The sequence below is a fragment of the Pipistrellus hanaki genome (genome assembly GCF_964339955.1).
Source record: "Pipistrellus hanaki genome assembly, chromosome: 20".
Taxonomy (NCBI): Eukaryota; Metazoa; Chordata; class Mammalia; order Chiroptera; family Vespertilionidae; genus Pipistrellus; species Pipistrellus hanaki.
The window spans coordinates 12066839-12089945 of NC_140522.1; the positions used below are offsets into that span (position 1 = coordinate 12066839).

The 23107-nt window shown below is 36.8% G+C and overlaps 1 protein-coding gene across 2 annotated transcripts in view; it reads right to left on the minus strand.

Moving 5' to 3' along the window:
- Positions 1 to 23107, minus strand: part of AHCTF1 (AT-hook containing transcription factor 1) — a 65658-nt gene that overhangs the window by 15579 nt on the left and 26972 nt on the right. For both annotated transcript variants that reach the window (XM_084868812.1, XM_084868811.1), the window contains exons 14-30: positions 22047 to 22137; positions 20768 to 20857; positions 19656 to 19796; positions 18939 to 19043; positions 17850 to 17943; positions 17165 to 17288; positions 16825 to 16881; positions 15884 to 16030; positions 14265 to 14452; positions 10257 to 10401; positions 10048 to 10179; positions 9206 to 9356; positions 8614 to 8764; positions 7183 to 7290; positions 5252 to 5444; positions 3073 to 3276; positions 2058 to 2454 (exon numbers count right to left, since the gene is read on the minus strand). In XM_084868812.1, coding sequence (XP_084724938.1) covers positions 2058 to 2454; positions 3073 to 3276; positions 5252 to 5444; positions 7183 to 7290; positions 8614 to 8764; positions 9206 to 9356; positions 10048 to 10179; positions 10257 to 10401; positions 14265 to 14452; positions 15884 to 16030; positions 16825 to 16881; positions 17165 to 17288; positions 17850 to 17943; positions 18939 to 19043; positions 19656 to 19796; positions 20768 to 20857; positions 22047 to 22137 — 2518 coding nt within the window. The remainder of the gene's footprint in view (positions 1 to 2057; positions 2455 to 3072; positions 3277 to 5251; positions 5445 to 7182; positions 7291 to 8613; positions 8765 to 9205; positions 9357 to 10047; positions 10180 to 10256; positions 10402 to 14264; positions 14453 to 15883; positions 16031 to 16824; positions 16882 to 17164; positions 17289 to 17849; positions 17944 to 18938; positions 19044 to 19655; positions 19797 to 20767; positions 20858 to 22046; positions 22138 to 23107) is intronic.

Here is a 23107-nt window from a genome sequence, read left to right on the forward strand (position 1 = left end):
GAAGACTGACTGCTGAGGAAGGGAGTCAGAAGCTCCTGACTGCACAGAACCCCAGTTCCAGGTGAACCTGGGGGGAATCTGGATTGTTAGACAGAAACTCAGGGAAACTGCAGAAGGCAGAGGTCTGGAGGCATGTGCGCAAGGGCAGGGTTGACAGGAAGCTAAGACTGTCTGCTCAGCCCTGAGACTGCCCCATCCAAGCTGAGCACAGAAGCTTTTGCAATTTTGCAAGTCTGGTCCTGTAAGGCTGTCTCCAGCACAGGTCTCCTGGCGTAAACACAGCTGATACACATAGCCAATTGGCCTGGAGGTCAGTTCCTCCCAGTGACGCGAACAACAATCAAGGCTTAACTACAACAAGGCTGTACACACAGACCACAAAGGGGTGCACCAATAGTGTCTACCTCAGGTGACTGGGAGGCTGACCCACTGGCCATATAGGAAACCTAGCAAACAAAGCCACCCTACCAATTCAGGGAAGCAGCGAAAATGAGGAGACAAGAAAGCAGAGAAAATGAGGAGACAAGGAAACAGATCACAAACGAAAGAAATGGAGGGGGGGCGGGAAATGACTGGATATAGAATTCAAAACCACGGTTATAAGGTTTTTCAAGAATTTCTTAGAAAAGGCTAATAAATTTAGCAAGACCCTTGAGGATATGAAAAAGGACCAACTTGCCGAAACCGGTTTGGCTCAGTGGATAGAGTGTCGGCCTGTGGACTGAAGGGTCCTGTCTCATGGATGTTTCTAACTCTCTATCCCTCTCTCTTCCCCTCTGTAAAAAATCAATAAAATATATATATTTTTTTTTAAAGAAAAAAAGAAAAAGGACCAACTAGAAATTAAACATACACTGACTGAATGAAAAATATTATACAGAGACCCAACAGCTTACTAGAGGAATGCAAGAATTAAGTCAAATATTTGAAATACAAAGCAAAAAACACTCAACCAGAAAAAAAAAAAGAAAAAAGAATCCAAAAAGTTGAAGATAGTGTAAGAAGCCTCTGGGACAACTTCAAGCATACCAACATCAGGATTATGGGGGTTCCAAAGAAGAGAGAGAGCAAGATACTGAAAACCTACTTGAAGAAATGACTGAAAAAGTCCCCCACCTGGTGAAAGAAACAAAAGGAATCCAAAGAGGACCACACCAAGATTTAATCATAATTAAAATGCCAAGAGCAAAAGACAAAGAGAGAATCTTATAATCAGCAAGAGAAAAGCAGTTAATTGCCTACAAAGCAGTTAATTGCCTACATAGCTCAACAGAAACTATGCAGGCCAGACAGGAGTGGCAAGAAATATTCAAAGTGATGAATAACAAGAACCTTCAACCAAGACTACTCAGCAAAGCTATCATTCAGATTGGAAGGTCAGATAGAGCTTCACAGATAAGAAAAAGCTAAAGGAGTTCATCATCACCAAACCAGTATTATATGAAATGCTGAAAGATATTCTTCAAGAAGAGGAAAAAGAAAAAAGTAAAAATCTGAGGAACAGAATAAATTGGTGAATATAATAGAATCAGGGGCATAGAAAGGGAGTGGACTGATAATTCTCAGGGGGAAAGGGAAATGGGGGGGGGGGTGTAGGAAAAGACTGGAAAAAAATCGTACACTTATGGATGAGAACAGTGGGGGAGAGGGGGTGGTAAGGGCAGAGGGAAGGGGTGGGAACCGGGTTGAGGGGAGCTATGGGGGGGCAAAGAAACTATTGTAATAATCTAAACCATAAATATTTATTAAATTTAAAAATAAATAAAAGGAAAAAAAATAAAATTAGTATTATTTCTCATAACTGTAAGGCCTTAAGTCAGACTGAGAATTAACATTTCTTTCTTAAACATTACTGTTCTTCTCCCCTCCCCCCTGCAAAAAGGAACACAAGTATTTCTGCCCTCACACCTCACACCTACTTGTAAGTGGAAAGAATAAGATGTGTCATATTGTATCATGTGATTATTTATCCCAAAGCTTTTTTTATCATGGAAAAAATTCCATTACAAATGAGGGACATCAATAGCCATTTTGAATATTTGGAAATGAGTTCTTACCTGTTGGTTTCTCCAGGTCTAGAGGAGTTACTGATCCAAACACATCTTTATCATTGTCCTTCTCAGTCTTTTCAGCTGGATTAGTCATTAGTCCAGTGGAAGCACTAGCTGGCTTTGTAGCCATGACAACATGTTCAAACTCTCCTGGTGATGGGGCATCTTGATACTCCAGTGACTCGGTGGAAACATTGCTGTTTTCTTTGCTCACATCCAGTTTCTCCAAATTCTGGGAAGGTGTATTTTCTGATCTCACATCCATTTCTCGATGGCCCATTTCAGGGCTATTCAGGAAAAAAGGTATCTTATCTTTGTTCTTCAGCCACTCAGTTTCTCCTGGAATTCCACATTTATTGAAAGGTATGGTAACAGATACTTTTGTTTTGTTATCATCTGCAGCCTGTAAAGTAAAAGGTTTCAAAAAATAATTTTTACTAGTAAAAATCAGTCAAGTCAAAGCTATTAATGCCAATCATTGCCCACCCTTTCCATCTTAATCAAAGTTCATGTATTCTAAATCCATTCTCTTCAAATACATGATCAAAATTTAATGATTGTTAATGTTTTTCTAATTAAAAATCTGCTATTTCCAAGACTTTAACAGGTAAGATGACAATAATCATCAATTGGGTTTCATTAACAACCCACAGTGGAACTCTGAAGATATACCCTCCTAAATAGATAATCAACAAGGAACTTAATAAAAGAAGCAAAACAATCAAGGTTAAAAAACAAATGAACATGGGCTAAAAATAAGGTCTGGGTTCTAGTCCCATTTCTGACACCAAATAGCTATTTGTGGGCAATTTACTTGATGCTTCTTAAGCCCTATTTTTTCTGCCTATAAATGATGGGTTTGGCTTAGGCAATATCCCAGTTTCTTTCTGAGCTAATATTTCTGATTTCATGACTATCTGCACCACTGTATGCAAAAATCTATAGTGGTATTATTAAAATGATATATCTAACTTTTTACCCATGGGAACTGTCTTTTTGTTCCAAATATTATCAAACTTACTCCGGAAGTCCACTTTTTGGTCATGCCTTCTTCCATGAATGAAATTCTAGTTTCTTTAAGTCGCAAAGGAGGAGTAAGAGACCTTCCGGGTGACTGAGAGGGAGTCCCTAAAGGTGTTGACCGAAGACCAGACCGTAGGATGGATTGAGGAGTGAACTCGGCAAATCCAGAGGAAGTAATTGACATGGCCAAAGTTTTAGCTTTCTATGACAAAGAGTAAAGAGAAATCCACCATTAGTATCTATAACAGGCAATACATAAGGACAGACAGGTCAATTGAATCACAATGGTGGCCAAATTCTCATCTCAAAAAAACACGTAAGAGCCAAGACCGGTTTGGCTCAATGGATAGAGCGTCGGCTTGGGGACTGAGAGGTCCCGGGTTCGATTCCGGTCAAGGGCATGTACCTTGGTTGCGGGCATATCCCCAGTAGGGGGTGTGCAAGAGGCAGCTGATCGATGACTCTCTCTCATCGATGTTTCTAACTCTCTATCTCTCTCCCTACCTCTCTACAAAATCAATAAAATATATTAAAAAAAACAAACAAACAAAAAAAAAACACGTAAGAAGTTTTATAATAGACCACTGGGGGAAAAAAAAGTGAAATTCTATTCAGAGCATTCTACATTTAAGACTACAAAACGTAACAGTGCGTCCATAATCATTCTAAAGGTGTTGGTTGTTCTAAGAATAAAGTCAACTGAAAATAAAGTGCACAGATAAGATAAAATTATTTTACTATTCTTTAGAAAACTTTATTTTTTTTTATTAAATTATTATCTGTGTACATATACCATGAAAACTTTATATTTTAAAACATTTTCATTTATTTCAGAGATGGAGAGGGAGATAGAAACATCGGTGAGAGCTAATCATTGATTGGCTGCCTCCTGTACACCCACCACTGAGGATCGAGCCCGCAACCTGGTAGGTGCCCTTGATAGGAAATCAAACCTGGGACCCTTAAGTCGGCAGGCTGATGCTCTATTCACTGAGCCAAACTAGCTAGGCTGTTTAGAAAACTTCAGATAAAAGAGATAGTGTCAGTAAACAGAACCTAGCTTAACTACAGCAATCTAATCTAAATTAATGCGATTGACTTTAATAATCCAACAGCACCTTAATTATTTATAAAAATTCTGGATTATAATGACTAAAAATAATTAGCACAAAAAACAATAGAAACAATCTCTTCGCTTAACTTCTCTAAAGGACTAGTGAACAAATTATTCCATAGATAATTAAATCTATTACAAGATAATGATTTTTCCCCTCCTAGACTGTTTTTGGCAGCAGGGACAAAATTACCTTGATTTTATTTAATTTAAACCTACTTGCAGGCAATATAAAGTTTGATTTTTGTTGTTGTTGTTGTTGTTGTTGTTTTTGAAGAAAAATGTTAGAAATACTGTACTGGCTATTAAATGTCAGGAATTTAACAGTCTTAGTAATCTTTTTCAACTTATTTTCAGATAAGCATTTACTGAAGTATCTTTTACTCAATTTGAAAAATAAATTCCCTGGTTCATTACAAATGCTAGATATCAAAAAACAATAAAAAAGAAAAGAATAAAAATCCTAAGACTAGATCTAGAGCACTGGACACAGAGCTAGGGGATAATATATATAAAAACATTTTGACAATATGAAGGTAAAAGATCACTGTTATCAGTCATCAGCTGGTAATTTATCAGAGAGGGTGGAGGCAATTTAAAGACAGATATCTATTAGTAGAAAAAAGTAATATTTATAGTTGAATTGAAGGAGCCAGAGAATCAAAATTAATAAATCTAGAAACTAAAAAGCATTCGATAGAATAACAGAAAAAGAGAATGAGAAATAGAATTTAAAAACTAAAAAAGTAAACGCAAGAATGTGAAGGCATTTTTCAAAAAAATTAAGGCCAATTTATAACGATCACCAAGAGCCTTTCAGGACAATAACTGTTAATCTTGCCTATAATGCCATTTAAACACAAAGGGTAAGTTCAGCAAGTTCTATTAAGAAGATGTAAAAATACAGAAAGCATTTTGGAAAGATACCCACAGAAAGAAAAAGAGGAAAGGCTTAAATCATCCATCATTCAGATATATCAGTTATAAATAGCTATTTCTCCCTGCTACTTAAAAAATAATAACTTTCAAGCTTCACTATGAATGCTCGGTATATGATACTTACCTTAACTACAACAGGAGTTTCAAGTAAATGTAGTTCTGAAGCCCTGGAGGTATTCTGACGTGATCCTTGTATTGGTGAACTTACTGGCAATGAACTAGGTGACAGGTACAAAGGATATCTGGTGGGGGTTTGCTGGATAAACCCCAAACCCTGAGAAAGCTGGGGAACAGGATGTACCACCAAATCCAGCAGTCTGTAATCAGAGTACATGTGTGAGTAGAAAGACCCTGGTAAACTGTTTACTGAGTTATACTAAGGAAACTATAGAATTTACTAACCCGTTTAATCACTCAGGCTTTTACATTCACTGGTAAATATGACAAACTGCATTAAATATAAATTCAGGCAAGTACATTAATGACATGCTTAAAATGTCAGAATATTAATTCAGTAGCAAAATAAAGAATTAAGAATTCTAGGTAACTAATCTAAAAAAGGGAATTCTAGTCCTCCTCCCTCCTTTTCTACCAATGTTTACTGAGCCCCCATTATTGGTCAGGCATTTATTTTTTCAAATGAAAACGACCTGCTAATGATTCTGTTGGGCCGTACAGGTCACTCCTCCTGTCAGGGCTAATATGTAACCTTTATTTCACGGTCAGATTTCCTAGCAATAAAAACTATACCCTTTTACTCTCCCAAACGCCCCTGCTCCAAGGGGACCACGGGAAAGGGCAGCATGTTTTGGTGGCCAGAAATGAGCAGGATCAGCTGCTCCGCCTCTCCTGTCTCATCTCAGACATGCTCTTCACCACAGAGGGGCAGACCAGCAGAGCTAGCGGGTGCTCAGGACCTATCACCCACTGCGGGCGCACTTGTAAGCAGCATTTTTATTTTTATTTTAATATATGTTTATTGTATTTGGAGGTGTGTGTAGGGGGGAGCGGAGGGGGAAAGAGAAACATCCAGATGAGAGAATCATTGACTGGCTGCCTCCTGCATGCCTCCTCCTGGGGATAGAGCTACAACCCAGGCATGTGCCCTTGACCAGAATAGAACCTGGGACCCTTTGGTCTGCAGGCCGACGCTCTATCCACTGAGCCAAACAAGCCAGGGAAAAGCATTTTTCTTAATACATGGTCTCCCTACTTGTTATTTTATACTCACACAGCTTTGAGATTTCCATTAAACAAGAATATCCAAATCAGGTTGCTTGGCATTTTTCTCTCCACTATCTGTTCTAATTATTTCCTTTTTCAGTTCATTTGTATTCAAATTCTGTATCTGTACACTGATTACCCACTTTTACATTGAGCCACCCCAAATAGATTTTTTTGTTTATTCTCACCTGAGGATATTTTTTCCATTGTTTTTTGGAGAGTGAAAGGGAGGAATTGAGGGAGCGGGAGAAACATTGACTGCTGCATCCCACACACCCGCAACGGGATGAAGAAAGAACCTGCAATGAAGGTATGTGCCCTTGACCGGGAACTGAACCAACGACCCTATGGTGCGTAGGCTGATGCTCTAACCACTGGCACAATGGACAGGGCCCAAATAGGTATTTTGTAAAATGCTTTGCACTGTGCTCACATTTATGTTTTAGGTGTCTATTTAGGAATCATTGCTTCTCAAAAGCAGGGCCCATGCAACAAATGGCACCAGCGCCTACCTAAGTAAAAGCCAAATTCTTATACTACCAAGAATTATATTTTAAAAAATGTGCTAGAATTATACTAAAACACTATAAATTTTTAAATTAAATGTCCTAAAGAAAATGCTTAGGATTTCCTCAACAACTTTTTGACCATGATCCAAATAAGTAATGCATTTTAGGTTATACACAAAATATAAATTACATAAAATAACACTTAGCAAGCAATTTCTGTCTCTCGCCTCCCCACCACCACAACTCTCTCTAAAAATTAATGGAAAAGTATCTTTGGTGAGGATTAACAAAAGGCAAAAAAAAAGATTTAATAAATTCTTACCTAGAAACTTTTTGTGATGTCTTTAAAACTGGTGTTCCAACAAATGCCCCAGGCAGCTCTGAATCTGGGAGAGAGCACACTGCAGGAGGTGGTCCTTCTAGTCTAGGACTACAGAGAAAATAAAACTGCAGCTTTTGATTATGTACCGTAAGGAACATTAAATTAAAAATGCTGTAAGAAGGTAGGATTAGATGGGGAGGATGGCTTTGTTTTTTACTCTGTACACTTATTTACCAACTAGTGTCCTAGTGCACGGATTTGTGCACATTGAAAGGAAATTAATTAGAAGAAATATTTTAATATCGCTGTTTGCCCTTTTTCTATAATAGAAGTGTCAACCAAATTCATGATTGACAATGACAGATGGAAACACACGTGTGTGATGGGTGCCAGCAAGAGCTTTATATAAATTGTGCATGTGCAAGTCTACTGAGCCTTTTATAAATGTAGAATAAACTTGCTTAATTAGACCTGCTCTCTGCTTTAGCTAAACTTTTTCCAGCCCAGTGAAGCACCCCAACTTCTCTTTCAGGTAATTGTCAGCAATACAGCGGTATCAACACGAAGCAGATTATCATTGTAGATCATTCAGGCAGAACAAAGGATAAAATATTTAATTGTAGCAGTGTTTGACTATATTCTGTGCAGTGAGAAAACCTGAAGTTATTTTCAAGGTCCACAATTTCTTACTTCTTTTCAGTCAGGTCAAATTTCTAAGCTTTCTAAATCTCCGTTTTATGGCTAATGGAAAAAAAAAAAATAGGATTCCACCAAGTCTCCTATCTACCTATTCCAGGACTTCTATGAGGATCAAATGAGACGAGGCACAGGAAAACCTTCACAAACATTTGGTTAAAGTGTAAAATGTTTGCACCTGACTACTATAAAGCAAGTCCTGGGCTGAAGAAACTCCAAGGAGTCACTCGGGAGAGGAAGCTGGGCGTTGCAATGTGACATCATTACCGGGTGCCCACAATGACCATTTCCAGGCTGGGCTGTGGGCCGCGGGCCGCATTTTGCACCATGGGGTCTTGGCAGCAACGGCTGTGATTTGGTGGGCTGTGTTCCACTTGGGGGAAACCAAGTGCTATTTTGTCAGCACCAGGGCCGCAGCGCTATTTTTAAATGGCCAGTGCGTGTCCTGGCAGCTCCTGCATTGAACATTTGCCCCCTGTTGGTCAGTGTGCATCATAGCTACTGGTCAGAAGGACACTTGGGCTTTTATATATATAAACAAATATACATATATACATATATAGATAGATAGTTATAGATACTAACGAACATACATTTTCCTTGTAACAAAATAACCAATAGAAAGAGCTTTTCCTTTTTACATACAATAATAAACTCTAAGGTTAACTGTTTATGAATGCTGTTGATATCCAGGAAAGATGAACAAGTAACATGACTATAAAAAGTAAAACATACCTATTGTAGGCTAAGGTGCTATTTTTAGGTTCGTCACTTTTCCAAACCTCTCCAACTTTAGACAACACGTTATGAATGAAAGTAGATCTTGTTACCACAGTCCCTATTACAGCTCGCTTTGGAACTGCTGATAATGGTTTGGGCCGACAAACTGTAAAATGAATATTGCAGAATTCAATTTAATCTCTAAAACCAGGACTTTTAATAGAAGACTAATAATACAAAAGTGCGACTGGAAAACAGATCATAAGAGTTTGGTTAAAACTGCATTTGGTTTAATAGCATTTGGTTTAATAACATCTAGGTAGATATTTATTTATTGGGCTTTTAGAAGATGGTAAAAAGTTACGTTTTCTAAAAGTTGGACAAGAGCTTTCAAAGGAAATAAAAAAAGTTCTTTCATTTGTTACTACATTACTAAGTTATAAACATGTTCAAAAAGCTTTAAACTTATTGGGACAGAATGGCCAGTAAAAAAAGGCACCACTGTGATGAGACACAGCAAAGTATAAGCTAGAGATGGTTGCAGAAGGCAATCACTCAGTATCTTCTCTAACTCAATGCTTTAGGACATTTTTCAATGAAATCTTACCTTTTCGAACAACTGATAATGTTGACACACGGTAAGGTTTAGCTCGTTCCATGGCTAATTTTCGATGGACTCTCGGAAGAACTTTTCCATATTGATCTAATATAGAATTGCGAGCCACATATCTCTCCCGCAAGTGAGGATCACGATCATTCTATTGAACATATCATAACTAATAAAAATTTAATCTTTAAACATGTTAGGTGCTATGTTTATACATTTACCTTCTAAAATATAACAATATTCAAGAATATCTTCCTCCTCCCTTCTTCCAAACCAAGGGACCTCATATACACACCGAATTACTTTATCAAACCTTACCCATTAAAGTCTCACCTATCCAGTCTTGATTTCTTCACAACTAAAGAACACCAGTTGTCAACTACTAAGTTTCTACCTGCATCAGTCACATGTACTTGTTACTTCACACACACCTTTGTACACCCTCACACAGAGATACTATCATTTTACATGTGAGGAACTCTTTTACAGAGAGTATGTGTCCAGCACACAATGGAAATTAAGAATTGGTCTAACTCCTGAAGTCCAGGCTCTGTGCACCATATAATTTCTATTACTGACCTCTACCTCATCCTCTCCATTTCCCTAAGTGAAATATTAGTCTGGCAAGATCACAGATATTAAACAGAAATGGAAGATAAAAGCCAACTGGGTAAATAATACCTTATTCCTAATTCTGCTGTAGAAAGTAAGAAGAGGAATCTCCAAACTCAAATTTATATAAAGCTCAATGGTTGGTTACAAAACTACAAACTCTTAGATAACAAAGTCACTAGTTTTTCTTCTTTCCTTATCCCCCCACAACAAAACAAGTTTAACTATACCGTAAGATTAATCTTCAGAATTTGGTTCAGCTTCAAGGCAGGGATATAATTGGCACGCTGTAAATGGTGAACTAAAAGTAATTCATGATTCTGAACACTGGTGCTGGACTGCAAAAAGCTCACCAAACACTCCTAGGAAAAATATAATACATGTGTAAGCTACTAACATACACTGAATTTCTGACACGCTTTTACTGGTAAGTCATTACCTGCTCAGTGTCTGTAAACGGTAGCTTCAGTAAATCCTCCATTAGGCCCATTTCCTGACAGCCTTTGTACGTGTGCTCTAGTAACTCCTTCACATTCGATCTACTAGAATGGTGTCGCAGTAAACTCCAGGCCTCCATCATGCACCTGAAATCGGTATTTATCAAAGTTTCGTTTTAGAAAAGCTATTTAGTGTTCAAAACAAGTTATTCACCTAAAGATTCTTAATGATACTCAAAACATGTAATTGAAGGTAACTTAATTTTACTGAATACTAATCACTGCATTAAAAAGTTGGCTTATGTCAACAGGCATCTTTAAAGACTCAATTTTATGCTATTCTGTATCATTATATAAGTGTAAAATAATAGGAAAGCAAAATAAGTACACAGGTCAAGAGGATAAAAAAACCAATGTGATCTAAACAGAACTGAAAAATTAGCATGATGTGATATAGAGAAAAGCCAGGCTCTTAAGGAAGTGACTGTTTGCATGAGAAAGAAGTGTAGAAAAGAAAATAAGCAAAGATGGAAACAAGATTGTGTTGATGGGGAGCAGAAGGTTTAGCATAGTAACAGAAGATTTGGACTCGTGTGCAGCAAGATCTGACTAGAGGACTTGGCCTAAATCAGACATTTTGGACAGCACGAGGGACACTGAGCTGAGGGCAAAGAGTCATTAAATGAAGTAGTGTTTCTCATTGTACTCTATTAAGAAGAAAAAAAAGCCGGGACCGATTTGGCTCAATGGATAGAGCGTCGGCTTAGGGACTGAAGGGTCCCGGGTTCGATTCCGGTCAAGGGCATATACCTTGGTTGCGGGCATATCCCCAGTAGGGGGTGTGCAAGAGGCAACTGATCGATGACTCTCTCTCATCGATGTTTCTAACTCTCTATGTCTCTCCCTTCCTCTATGTATTAAAAAAAAAAAAAAAAAAAAAAAAAAAAAAAATCAATAAAAAATTTTAAAAAAGGAAAAAAAAAGCTTAAAATAGTGCAGTGATTACAATGTTTAATTAAGCAATAAACAAAGCCAACAAATATTTATGTTTATTAGATTAGATAATAACATGTCTTGAAAGATATATACCAAAACTGAGAATGATCAATCTGGCATGTAGAATTTTTGAGGAACTGATAACTTTCAATGTAAGAGAGGGATAGAATAAAAAGTGGTAAATAGGAATATCAAGGAATTGATTATCTTAAAAACCGCAAAACATCATTTCGAATTCTAAGTCAATAGGCAATTTTTACTGCAGTGGGCATCTAAAAAAAGACTAGTAAAAAAATGACATAATTAAGAAATATAGAATATGTGAACCAAGTTAAGACCATTAATGTTCATAATGAAATAAATCTGAGGAAATTTTGAGTGATCCTTTGTTTTTATTTCTGAACTTTACACAATGTTGCTAGATTTCTGGATACTGGATAATGGAAGCTTTTCTATACTTAAGAGAAATAAGTTTTAAAGTTACATAATGTTTGCTATGGCTAAAGAAAAGAAAATGAAGATCTTTAGCTAATCAGAGAAACATGCTATGACTGAATCAAAGGACGATGGAATAAAAAAGAAAAACCAGCAGCCTTTCAAAGGTGTTTTTTCTAACTTTCCAACATCCGCACTTTGATGTAATTAGTAATCAATTACCACCTCTTTAAAGACACTAAAGTGTGAGAAGCTTACATGCAAGTGAGAAAAATTAACATGCTGATTGCCAACCCAGTGTTAGAATTCTTTACCCATTTATTTTTAAATACACACACGTATGTATGTATATACAATGAGTGGCCAGATTATGATCTCTGAACGCATAATCATCTGGCCACCCAGTGTGTGTGTGTGTGTGTGTGTGTGTGTGTGTGTGTGTGTGTGTATTAGAGGCCCAGTGCATGAATTTGTGCATGGGTGGGGTCTGGCCAGGGGGAAGGGATATGGGCGGTTGGCCAGCCTGCCTGCTGGTTGAACTCCTGGTGGAGGGGACAATTTGCATATTAGCTTTTTATTATTGTATATAGGATATACACTGAGTGGCCAGATTATTATGCATTCAGAGATCATAATAATCTGGCCACTCAGTGTATATTATTGATGTTTAGAGAAAGGGAAGGGAGAGAGAGGAACATCGATGAGAGACATCATCTATCGAGTGCCTTCTACACGTCCCCTTCTGGGCATCAAGCCTGCAGCCCTGGTATGTGCCCTGGTATGTGCCTTGACCAGGAATTGAACCAGTGACCTCTTGGTTCATGGCTTGAGGCTCAATGATTAATACCAGCTAGGCTACCCATTATTGAATATCTGTCACTTTTAGCTTCTTATACTTGCTCTATTTGTTAGCTAGCCAAACAACTTTTAAAAAAATGATTTTTAGAGAAACATCTATTTGTTCATTCCCTGTTTCTTTTTTTTCTTTGTGCAGGAGCCATGCTAATCTTCTCTGTACTGTTCCAATTTTAGTATATTTTTAGTATATTTGCTACCAAAGTGAGCACTCATTGATTGTTTCTTGTATGTGCCCTGACTGGGGATTGAACCTACAACCTTGGCGTATAGGTATGGCAACAACTGAGCAACCCAACCAGAGCCTAGTCAAATACTTTTGCTCACCTAAATTATTTCCACAAATACTTCCTAATTCATTATTTTGAGGACACTAAATTTCTACATGTCTAGCTAACCTATTAGTAAACTACAAAAGTTTTCTTCTAGTTCAACCCTCACCCCTCAGAAATACATTCTGTTTAACCAAATGGAACAAAGAAAACTTAACTTTCGGAGTGGTGACACTAACATGCTGTTTGGTTCACAAGTGATGCTTGGGGGTGAATAAATGACCAATTCATAAAAACATAAACATGACCAAACACCCAGCTAGAGTGACTCAGTGGTTGAGGCTCATCCTGTGCACCGAACAGTTGATGGTTTGATTCCGTCAGGGCACATACCTGGCCTGCAGTTGGAGCACAATGAAAGGCAACCAGTTGATGTTTCTCTCTCACATCAATGTTTCTCTCTCTCTTGTCCTTGGGGGGAAAAACAAAACAAAACAAAAAACACAGACCAACCAAAAAGATAGAAACAAAACACACAATACGAGTTGTATAAAGTTACAATTTGGTAAGAAATTTCAGTTCCAAGCAATTTCCCCAACTAATTTAGTTAATAAGAAAACCCAATAACCATACCATATTTTCAACCATACCATTTAACTTGTCACCATTAATATATATGGTAAATGTACCATGCTGATATATTAAACACAAGAGAACATTAAAACATTGCCAAAATAAGAATATAAAGATATCACCTGCTCAAATAAAGTGTTAAGATGTGAAACCTGAACTTTCTTAAATTATTTAAATAGATGCTTCAAGACTTCCTTTCTATAATAGTGCAATGGCAACTATCAAATGCAAAGAACTGCAATACCCGAAAACCAGTATTACCCAAATACTGGAGTACCTTCACTGGGTTATACCTAAAGAACAGAATTATTATTACCCCAGCTGGGCAGTTAGCTAGAGCATCGTCCCCATAAGCCAAGGTTGTGGTGCCATCCCGTCAGGGCACATCCCAATGAATGCATAAATGGAACAACAAAGCAATGCTTCTCTCTCCCCGTTCCTCTCTCAAACCAAAAAATAAACACAAACACACACACACACACCAACTCAAGATGATTTTATTCTCCCTCAGTACTTCTGGCTCCTTTTCAGTATACTCAGACATTAACTATCCATGCAGGAGACTACCAATATTATCAATTAGCAACAGATATAATTTTAAACCTCAGTTTGGTTTCCTCTTTTATTCAAGGTACTTCTTATTTATTTTATTCTAGATAAAAAATGTTTTACATTTTTCTTAAGGTTGAAAAATGAAGAATTGTAAGAATATTATGTAATACAATAAAAGCAAAATATATACTGCTACTATACCATCAATACCATTATATTAACAGATTTGATCAAAAGTTTGATTATACTTTCAAAGTATGTACTTACCTATTAAAAAGCAAAACAGTGATGTGAAGGATAATATCACTATCACTGGACACTGTTGGCTTCATTGTCTGAATATATCTGAGGGCTTGTCTGTGCTCACCCTGACTCATAAAGGCTTGAATAATCTTAGAATGCTGCCATGAGAAAGGTTTTGCAGTAGCTGGATGAAACAGAAGATCCAAACCATTCTGCAAAAAAAAAAACGATAGGAAAACTGGTAAATACAAATATGCTTTGCATTTATAAAGCACACCTTTAAAAAGACAGGCAATACCAAAGCCACAAAACCCAAAATAAAACCAGTGTAAATGTCAACTTATGGCCGAAACCGGTTTGGCTCAGTGGTAGAGCGTCGGTCTGCGGACTGAAAGGTCCCAGGTTCGATTCCAGTCAAGGGCATGTACATTGGTTGCGGGCACATCCCCGGTAGGGGGTGTTCAAGAGGCAGCTGATCGATGTTTCTCTCTCGACTTTTCTAGCTCTCTCTCCTTCTCTCCCCTCTCTGTAAAAAATTAATAAAATGTATTTTTTTTTAAATGTCAACTTATGGTATACTTTACTTTAAACAAAAGCTTTATAATAAGCCTCATGCTTTTGAGAACTCATTATACCAATTATACAAACTCTTTCCATAACCAACTTCATATATTAATGCTAAATCCTACCTTCTGTGGTCCCCCCCTCCAATAAACATATTTCTAACACTAGAGGCCTGGTGCATAAAATGCGTGCACGGGGGTCCCTCAGCTCAACCTGCACCCTCTACAATTCAGGAGCTCTCGGGGGATGTCCTACTGATGGCTTAGGCCCACTCCCCGTGGTTCCCTGTGGTTCTCTGCAGGCCTGGAAGTTTTGCTGCAGCCATGGAGATGAAGCCCACATGCGCTTGCTCTCTGCCTGCCAGTCCTGGGGGCTTCACTGACATCGACACACTAAGTAAGTCCCTGCCGCAACCTACCTGCACTATTAGTAATTGTTATCTACTTGTTTCCTTCTCTAAGGAGTGAGAAACCTGGAGTTTTATCTTTGTACTAGAGGCCCGATGCATGAAAATTTATGCACTGGAGGGCGGTGTCCCTCAGCCTGGACATTCCCCTTACAGTTCAGGGGCCCTCAAGGGCGGGAGGCAATGCCCCTATTACACCTCTGCTGCTGCCACTGCTGGCAGTGCACGCTTTGGCCAGCTGTGGTTACCTGAGCCTTTGGTGGCCCTTGGTGGCTGGGCAGCCTCCATCCGAGGGTTGCCTGCACCTTGGGCTGGCCCTGGGCTGCTGGGAAGCTAAGAGGACCGTGGAACTCCAGGGGCAGGTACCCCCGCGGGGCTGAGACTGGGTGCTGCTTATAGCTGTAGGCATTGCCATCTTTGAGGGTGTGACAGTCAATTAGCATATCCCCTCCTTATTGGCCATGGGCACCACCATTTTGTGAGGGTGTAATGGTCAATTAGCATATTCCCTTTTTATTAGATAGGATTCTTACTGCCTAAGGAAGTGAAGGCATTTGAACTAACTCCTTAAATTACCTCTAGAAATAGACTCAATCATATCCTTAATATAAATTTTAATTATTATTTTAATAGTTTACAAAAGCTTTAATTCTAGGTGAACTAACAGACTCACCTCATAGTCGTTATGATCTATCAGCCAAAATCCTTGAATAAGTTTAACTTGGTCCCAAGTAATGGCAAAGGCAGTTGGAAATGATTCAATTGAAGTATCTGTTTTGTTTGGATGTGAATGCATAATATCAAGTAGCAAATAAATGGTCTTTTAAAAAGAGGGTTAAGGACAATAAACAAAAACTTCTATTTATAATAGATAGCAATGGAATATAGCAGGAATGATTCTTGAAAGACTTTAGTTTTAGAAAGCCACTATGAATACCCAGCTAGGGGAAGTAGTTTTATTATATGTGGGTATAGGTAATCCCACACCAACTTCCTTCATTCTCAACAGGAAGTACCACCACAGAAGGGAAGAACTAAAGCGTATTTGCTTCATGAAGTCAGTAGCTTAGCAAATTTAAGAAACAAAGCTATAGACAAATTCCATTAGCCAGCAAAACTTGGCAGCTTAAGCAAATGCATCAAGTGTCTTATAAAATATGAACAGAATTGCACGTTTTCGGATTAATAACTGACATTAGGACAAAAACCTTACTGCAATGACCACAGGTCTCAACACAATGTCTAACGTGATAATTAAGCTATTTTAAATGCACTCATATTCAGTACATAAGTTAACCTACTTGAGAATGACTACTTGCCAGTAATGTTTTAGAACTGCTGCTTTTAACTTTGGTAGTGTCTCAGACACATATGAGAATCTGATAAAAGCACTGGATCCTATCCCCACAAAAATAAACATAAAGCAAACGTTTGCTTAATTTCAGGTTAACCACAGACCATATGAACCCAACAACCCGCAGATCCTGGGTTAAGAAACGTCTTTTAAAAAAATTCAAATGTGAAGTTGAGATTGAATTAGATTGTGAATTGGTTCCTACTTTTCTGAAATTTTGTAATTTAGGTAATAATGATTTAATAAAAATTTTAGGATACAATAAAATGTTTGCTTGTTTCAGTAACGTTGTCTAGTAGGTATATGTCAAGTAGTGCCTGTAAAAGAGATAAAAAAAAATTCAGTGCATTTTATATACCCACTAGAGACCAGATGCACAAAATTCATGCAGGAGTGGGCCTTCCTTCCCCTGGCTGCCATCACCAGCTTCCCTCTGGCACCCGAGACCTGGGCTTCCCTCGCCCGGAAGGACATCTGTCTAATTAGCATATTATACTTTTATTATTATAGATTTATTCACACTCCTTGTTTTTCCCAAGACTGTGCCAGGTGTGAAAACTCAGCTTTGGGGACTCCTCAGTGATACCATTGCGAACGTACATGTAAAGTAGGAGGAGGATATTTTCCTGTGCCTCCTTCATCTCGTTTCCATAACTTCTCAACTCGTTCTCCTAACTGAGAAACCATTCCATCGATCATCAAATAATCAGAGTTCCATTTCCCACTGCAATAAGGGCAACATTAAAGATTATTTAATATTAGTGGTAATTATTATTATCAAAACAATAGCATTAAATTCTTAAGAGTAATGATCCCAATTATTAAAGGGAGAAGAGTTGGGAAGCTGGAGGGGGGGAGAGGAAATAAGGGGGGAAAAACAAAGTCGTCCAACTGCTGAGATGCAACTGTTAATGGAAAGAATGTAAAACAACTGGTGACCTACTTTATGCTCTTTTGATGAATAGCAGCTTCGTTTTTTTTCTGAATAAGAATTCTCAGAAAAAACACGTTTAAAATTATAGACTCTCCTCTAATAATGAATGGTGATAAATAGCTTTCTTTAGAAAATAATAAATAGCTATACTCAAGTTCTAAAGTAAAAGTGTGACCATCAGGTCAAGGCAAACATTACAAATAAAATAGTAATGTTGATAACAAATTCTGAGAATTCCACCCATTTAATCATTTTATAACATGGTGAATTCTGTTCTACTTCAGAAGGCTTTTTGACTTCTTACAGAAGAAATTTCTAAAATGTTGTTTGAAGATTCTGGATGTACTATACCTTGATAAAAGCTCACACTTCTGCCGACGACTGGTGTAGTAGTTCTGAATTACAGGGTAGTTGTAGCATAACCTTGACAACTGCACAGCATCATCTAGATTGTTTTTTTAAGAGTTGGAGAAAAAGCTAGTAATATTTCCAAAATATCCCAACAATACTTAGATTACTCACATTGATATTTTTCTATAATTTTATATTGTTTAATTTTTAGGCTTCCTAAATTTCAGTAATACTACCCATCCCTTTATTAATAGATGCATAAATGAGAAAAGCAAGTCTCCCAGAAACACCTGTAACAACAAGGATGCTAAGAGAATTATGAAAGAACAGATCAACAGCAATCATGGACAGAGAGAAGCAAGCTAAAATAAAATCTAATGCGAATCCTGGAAATGCAAAAAGTTAGTAAGTTTTAGAAGTGTATTTTAAACAAATATAGCAAAAATCAAATTCTCTAATTCTTGATATTGGCATCAATCATTAGATAGAACAGGGGTGAGGGACATCCGGCCTGCAGGCTGTGTAAGACTTGCGAAATCACTTGGTCTGGCCCTGCCAGGGCATTAGGGGTGATGATTAAATGTTTGACCAAATATGGCAGGTTAATTTTTAAGTTGATAATTTTGTATGGCCCCTGAATGATATTATAAATATCCACATGGCCCTTGGCAGAAAAAAGGTTCCCCACCCCTGAAATAAAAGGTATTTTAAATGATGGTAAATATTCGTCAATAACCATATTAAAAAAAATCCCTTAAAATAAAAAGATTGACAAATTAGATAACAAGATGTTTAAGTTCTATGGACCTAAATTATAGCTGGTGATATTGAATGAAATTTCAGAAGCCATAATATTCTTTCCTTCAAAATGTTCTTTAACCCAATAAACATGTATGAAAAACCTGTGTATCAAGCATGGGGTAAGGTGCTGAAGATAAAAAGAAAGAATGTAAGAAAAGAAGATAAGAAAAAAAGAAACATAAGTGAGGTGGCAGAAGAAAGAAAATCCAAAACATTAGAACAAAACCACAAAATTATTAAGATTTAAGAATGTTTCAATTATATTTATAGATTAAATAAATATTTTACCTAAGCCCTCTGGTAAAAGCCCAGAATGAGAGAACCAAAGAACCATTTGTGCATACTGACAGATGAGCTGTGAAACCATACACTTATTGGTTAAGTTCATACGACCTGTAAAGAAGAGTTAAACATCAGCTGTTTAAACTTCAACCACAAATGAAAAATCAAGACACTCGCAAGATTTAAAAACTAATAAATTCTTTGGTAATTTTTAACAGTGAATTAAAAATTAGCTTGAACAAATAACTCACTACAGTAGATGTTTTAGGTATGCTTCTATCTCAGCTACACTTTCATTCACCTAATTTCCAAAGTCAAGTTTATACACTGATACAAACTATACAGTATCATTAATACAGGTTGTTCACATCAGGCCTTTAAATAAAACTGTTTTGTTTAAATGGCAAAACAGCAGAAAACATTATAATGACCTCTTGTGAATAAAAACTTATGTATAATTAAAAACTTTGCAATTCTACTATAAATGTACTACCTTAATAGTCATTAGATTTAAATCCAAAATTTCCCACACTTATTTAAGTTAAGCATGGGATCATGATATACCTAATAGCATTATGTAGCTTTTCAAAAACAAAACAAAAGCACAGCATTTGAGAATTAATGGCCTTTTTAAACAATGATCCATCTACGACAGGAAATTTTTTTCTTTTAAGAAGTCAGTAAGTAAAATTTAACAAAATTTATATAAGATAAACAGCACACCTCTTTCCGTGATCTCTTGTGCCTCTGTTGCAAAACAGCTTAAGACTGTATTAAGATTGCTAAGAAGCAAATGGCATTGTTGAATAGACTGTATAGTCTGTGGATCAATGAAACGACACGAACCATCAAATAATGGTGTACCTTTCAAGGATAAAATATACAATCAGTTTTGAAACAATAAATCTGAAATAATTAAATTCACAACTGAAAACTTTCTCAAATTCCTACTGACCACAGAATTATTCTATACATTATGAGCTTTACAAAGACAAGCTTGAAATGGCAAACACCCTCAAGGAACCTAGAAAGGATAGACACAATAACGTCTTTTAAATGTAGAATTTGGTAAGCAGAAGGTAGAAAAGGTGATACAGATTCAATAAAAATCAGTATATTCATTATACTCCTTCAAATAAATCTTTCATGTCAGAAATGTTATGCATATATTGTTTTGCAATTATTAAGAACTTCCTTCCACCTCCAGTCTTCAAAAGTTAGACATTAAAATGAAGACTCAGATAAAGACTTATTACAATAAAATTACAGGCATGTTATAATTCATTGTAAAAAAAAAAAATCATACACCTATAGATGAGAATAGTGTGTGAGTGTGTGTGTGTGTGTGTGTGTGTGTGTGTGTGTGTGTGTGTGTAAGGGCATAGGGTGGGGTGGGACCTGGGTTGAGGAGAGCTATGGAGGGAAAAAAGGGGAACATGTGTAATAATCTGAACAATAAAGACTTATTTAAATAAATAAAAGCTTTTACCCTAGTTTCTTTATGCTGATAAATACTTTAAATAGGAAAGGAGTAAGTACAGGAGCTTCTGAATTAGCTCTCTTTAATCATAAGCAATTTGTAAACTAAACTCTGAAGATCAAAAGATGCACAAGATACAATTCTTTAAACTTGCCAATATGGACATAACATGCTGCCAGTTTAAAAATCTGTTACAAAATCTTCGTCAAAATATAATTTTATCACTCTAAAGTTTAGAGTCTAAACTAAAAAGAAAGTTTTCTTCTGGGCCTTCTTTAAGAACCTATAACTTTAAAATGATTAAATTGTTAAGTACTTAAAAAATAAATGATTATTTTTTTAATATAGTACTTACACAGTCTGTCAAATTCCTCTTTTGTAAGAATCATTTTATTCCATGTCCATTCAAGAACAAAGCGCAAATTAGGAGCAGAATTTGGTTGTTCTAATTTGTAAATAAAAAATAAAGTATGTTTATTAATTAGAAACAAAAAAGGAATAACATTTTAGCGGAGAAACCTGACAGAAATTGCCCTTACCAAGGGAGCAAGATAAATATCTACAATAAAGAGAAACTAGTATCATGTGTCCTGAGTGCAGTACATCACTTTATGTGAAAATCGTAAACTCTGAATCTAAAACAATCTACAAAATAACAGGGTTATATTCTTTAAAAATATCTATTTTTAGAAAGAGAAAGGCTTATAATGACTTTAGAGATTAAAAAAACATGAAAATTGTCCTAGCCACCTGTACATCAAAAGGTTGGGGTTCGGTTCCTAGTCAGGCATGTACAGGAGGCAACTGATTGATGTTCTCTTTCACATCCATGTTTCTCTCACTCCCCTCATCTCTCTAAAAAAAAAAAAAGTCAATTAAAAAAGCATGCCTTCAGGTGAGGATTAAAACACATACACATAAAACCTGCATTTCTTAAATTAAAAATTAATAAAAACACATGAAAATTAAATAAATATATACAAATTCTGGATTCCCCCTGCCCAAAAATTCTACAAAGGACCTTACTGGGACAATCAGTGAGATTCCAATATTTGTGGATTAGAAAATGGCATATTATCAATGTTAATTTCCATGATTTTTATAGTTGCAAAGTGTTTTTTTAAAGTGAGTGTCCTTGTTCTTAGAGGGAAATAATATTGAACTATTTGTGGGTAAAGAAGCATGATGTCTTAAACTTATTCTCAAATGTTTGTAAGAGTGATAGTGATACACACAACTAGGATAAGTCTCTAAAGAATTTCCTGAGTGAGAGTCAATCCCAAAAGGCTGCATACTGTGTGATTCCACTCATGAGCATTTTGTAAATGACAAAATTATAAAGAATGGATTAGCGATTGTCAGAAGTTAGGGACGTGGCTATAAAAGGGCAACATGGGGGTTCCTGACTTGATGTTATATTAGAGGTTTGCCAGATTTTATCACTGGGGTGGCAGTGGGGGTGGAGAGTAGGGGACGAGTACACAGGCTCTCTCTATATTATGTCTTATAATCATGTATCTATATTTGGATCTACAAATAGCTCCAAATGAAGTTTAACTAACCACCCCCACAAAGAGTGAGTTGATAATTTTAAAAATACAAAAGTTAATTTTCCATAAAAATAATAATCTTACCGTCTAGTATCCACCTCCTGATATATCCAGTCAAAAGTCCCAGGGAACTTGTGTGGATTGCTGCTGACAATACAGCTTTTAATTGTTCTTCCTACACCATAAAAAAAGTAGGAAGGAATTTAATGATAAGAAAGAATATGTGGCCAAAACTGGTTTGGCTCAGCGGTAGAGCGTCAGTTTGCGGACTGAAAGGTCCCAGGTTCGATTCCGGTCAAGGGCATGTACACTGGTTGCGGGCACATCCCTGGTAGGGGGTAAGAGGCAGGTGGTCGATGTTTCTCATCGACGTTTCTAGCTCTCTCTCTCCCTTCCTCTCTGTAAAAAAAAAAAAAAAAATCAATAAAATATATTTAAAAGAAAAAAACAACAAAAGGATATGTGATCACAGAATCAGAGGTAGGAAGTTCTAGCTCAGAATATAAAATTTTAAAGGCTTAAAAATCATTATTACTCACTAGGATGGCTATATAAAAAAGACAATGAGCATCGGTGATGTGGAAAAATTGGAATCCTCAGACAATGCTGGTAGGAATATAAAATGATAAAGCCCACTTTGGAAAACAATCTGGGAGTTCCGTACAATCAAAATACCATATGACCCAGCAATTCCACAGCTATGTACACTTGCAAGAGAAATAAAAACACATGACTACACAAGAACTCTATATGAAATAGCATTATTCCTATAGCCAAAAACTGTCAACTGAAGAATGATTTTCAAAAATGAGGTGTACTCGGTACAGTGAAATATTAGCCAGCCATAAAATGGAATGAAATACTGATACATGCTACAGGATAGATGAACCTTGAAAACACTGTGCTAAGTTAAAGAAGCCAGTCACAAAATGCCATGTTATTAAGATTCAATTTATAGCCCAGTCAGTGTGGCTCGGTGGTTGAGTATCAACCTACAAACCAGGTCATGATTCAATTCCTGGTTTGTAGGTTGACCGGGTTTGTACATGACCGGGTTGCAGGCTTGAATCCCAGTAGGGCACATATAGGAGGTAATGATCAATGTTTCAAAAATCAATAAAAACAAATTCTCGGGTGAGGATTAA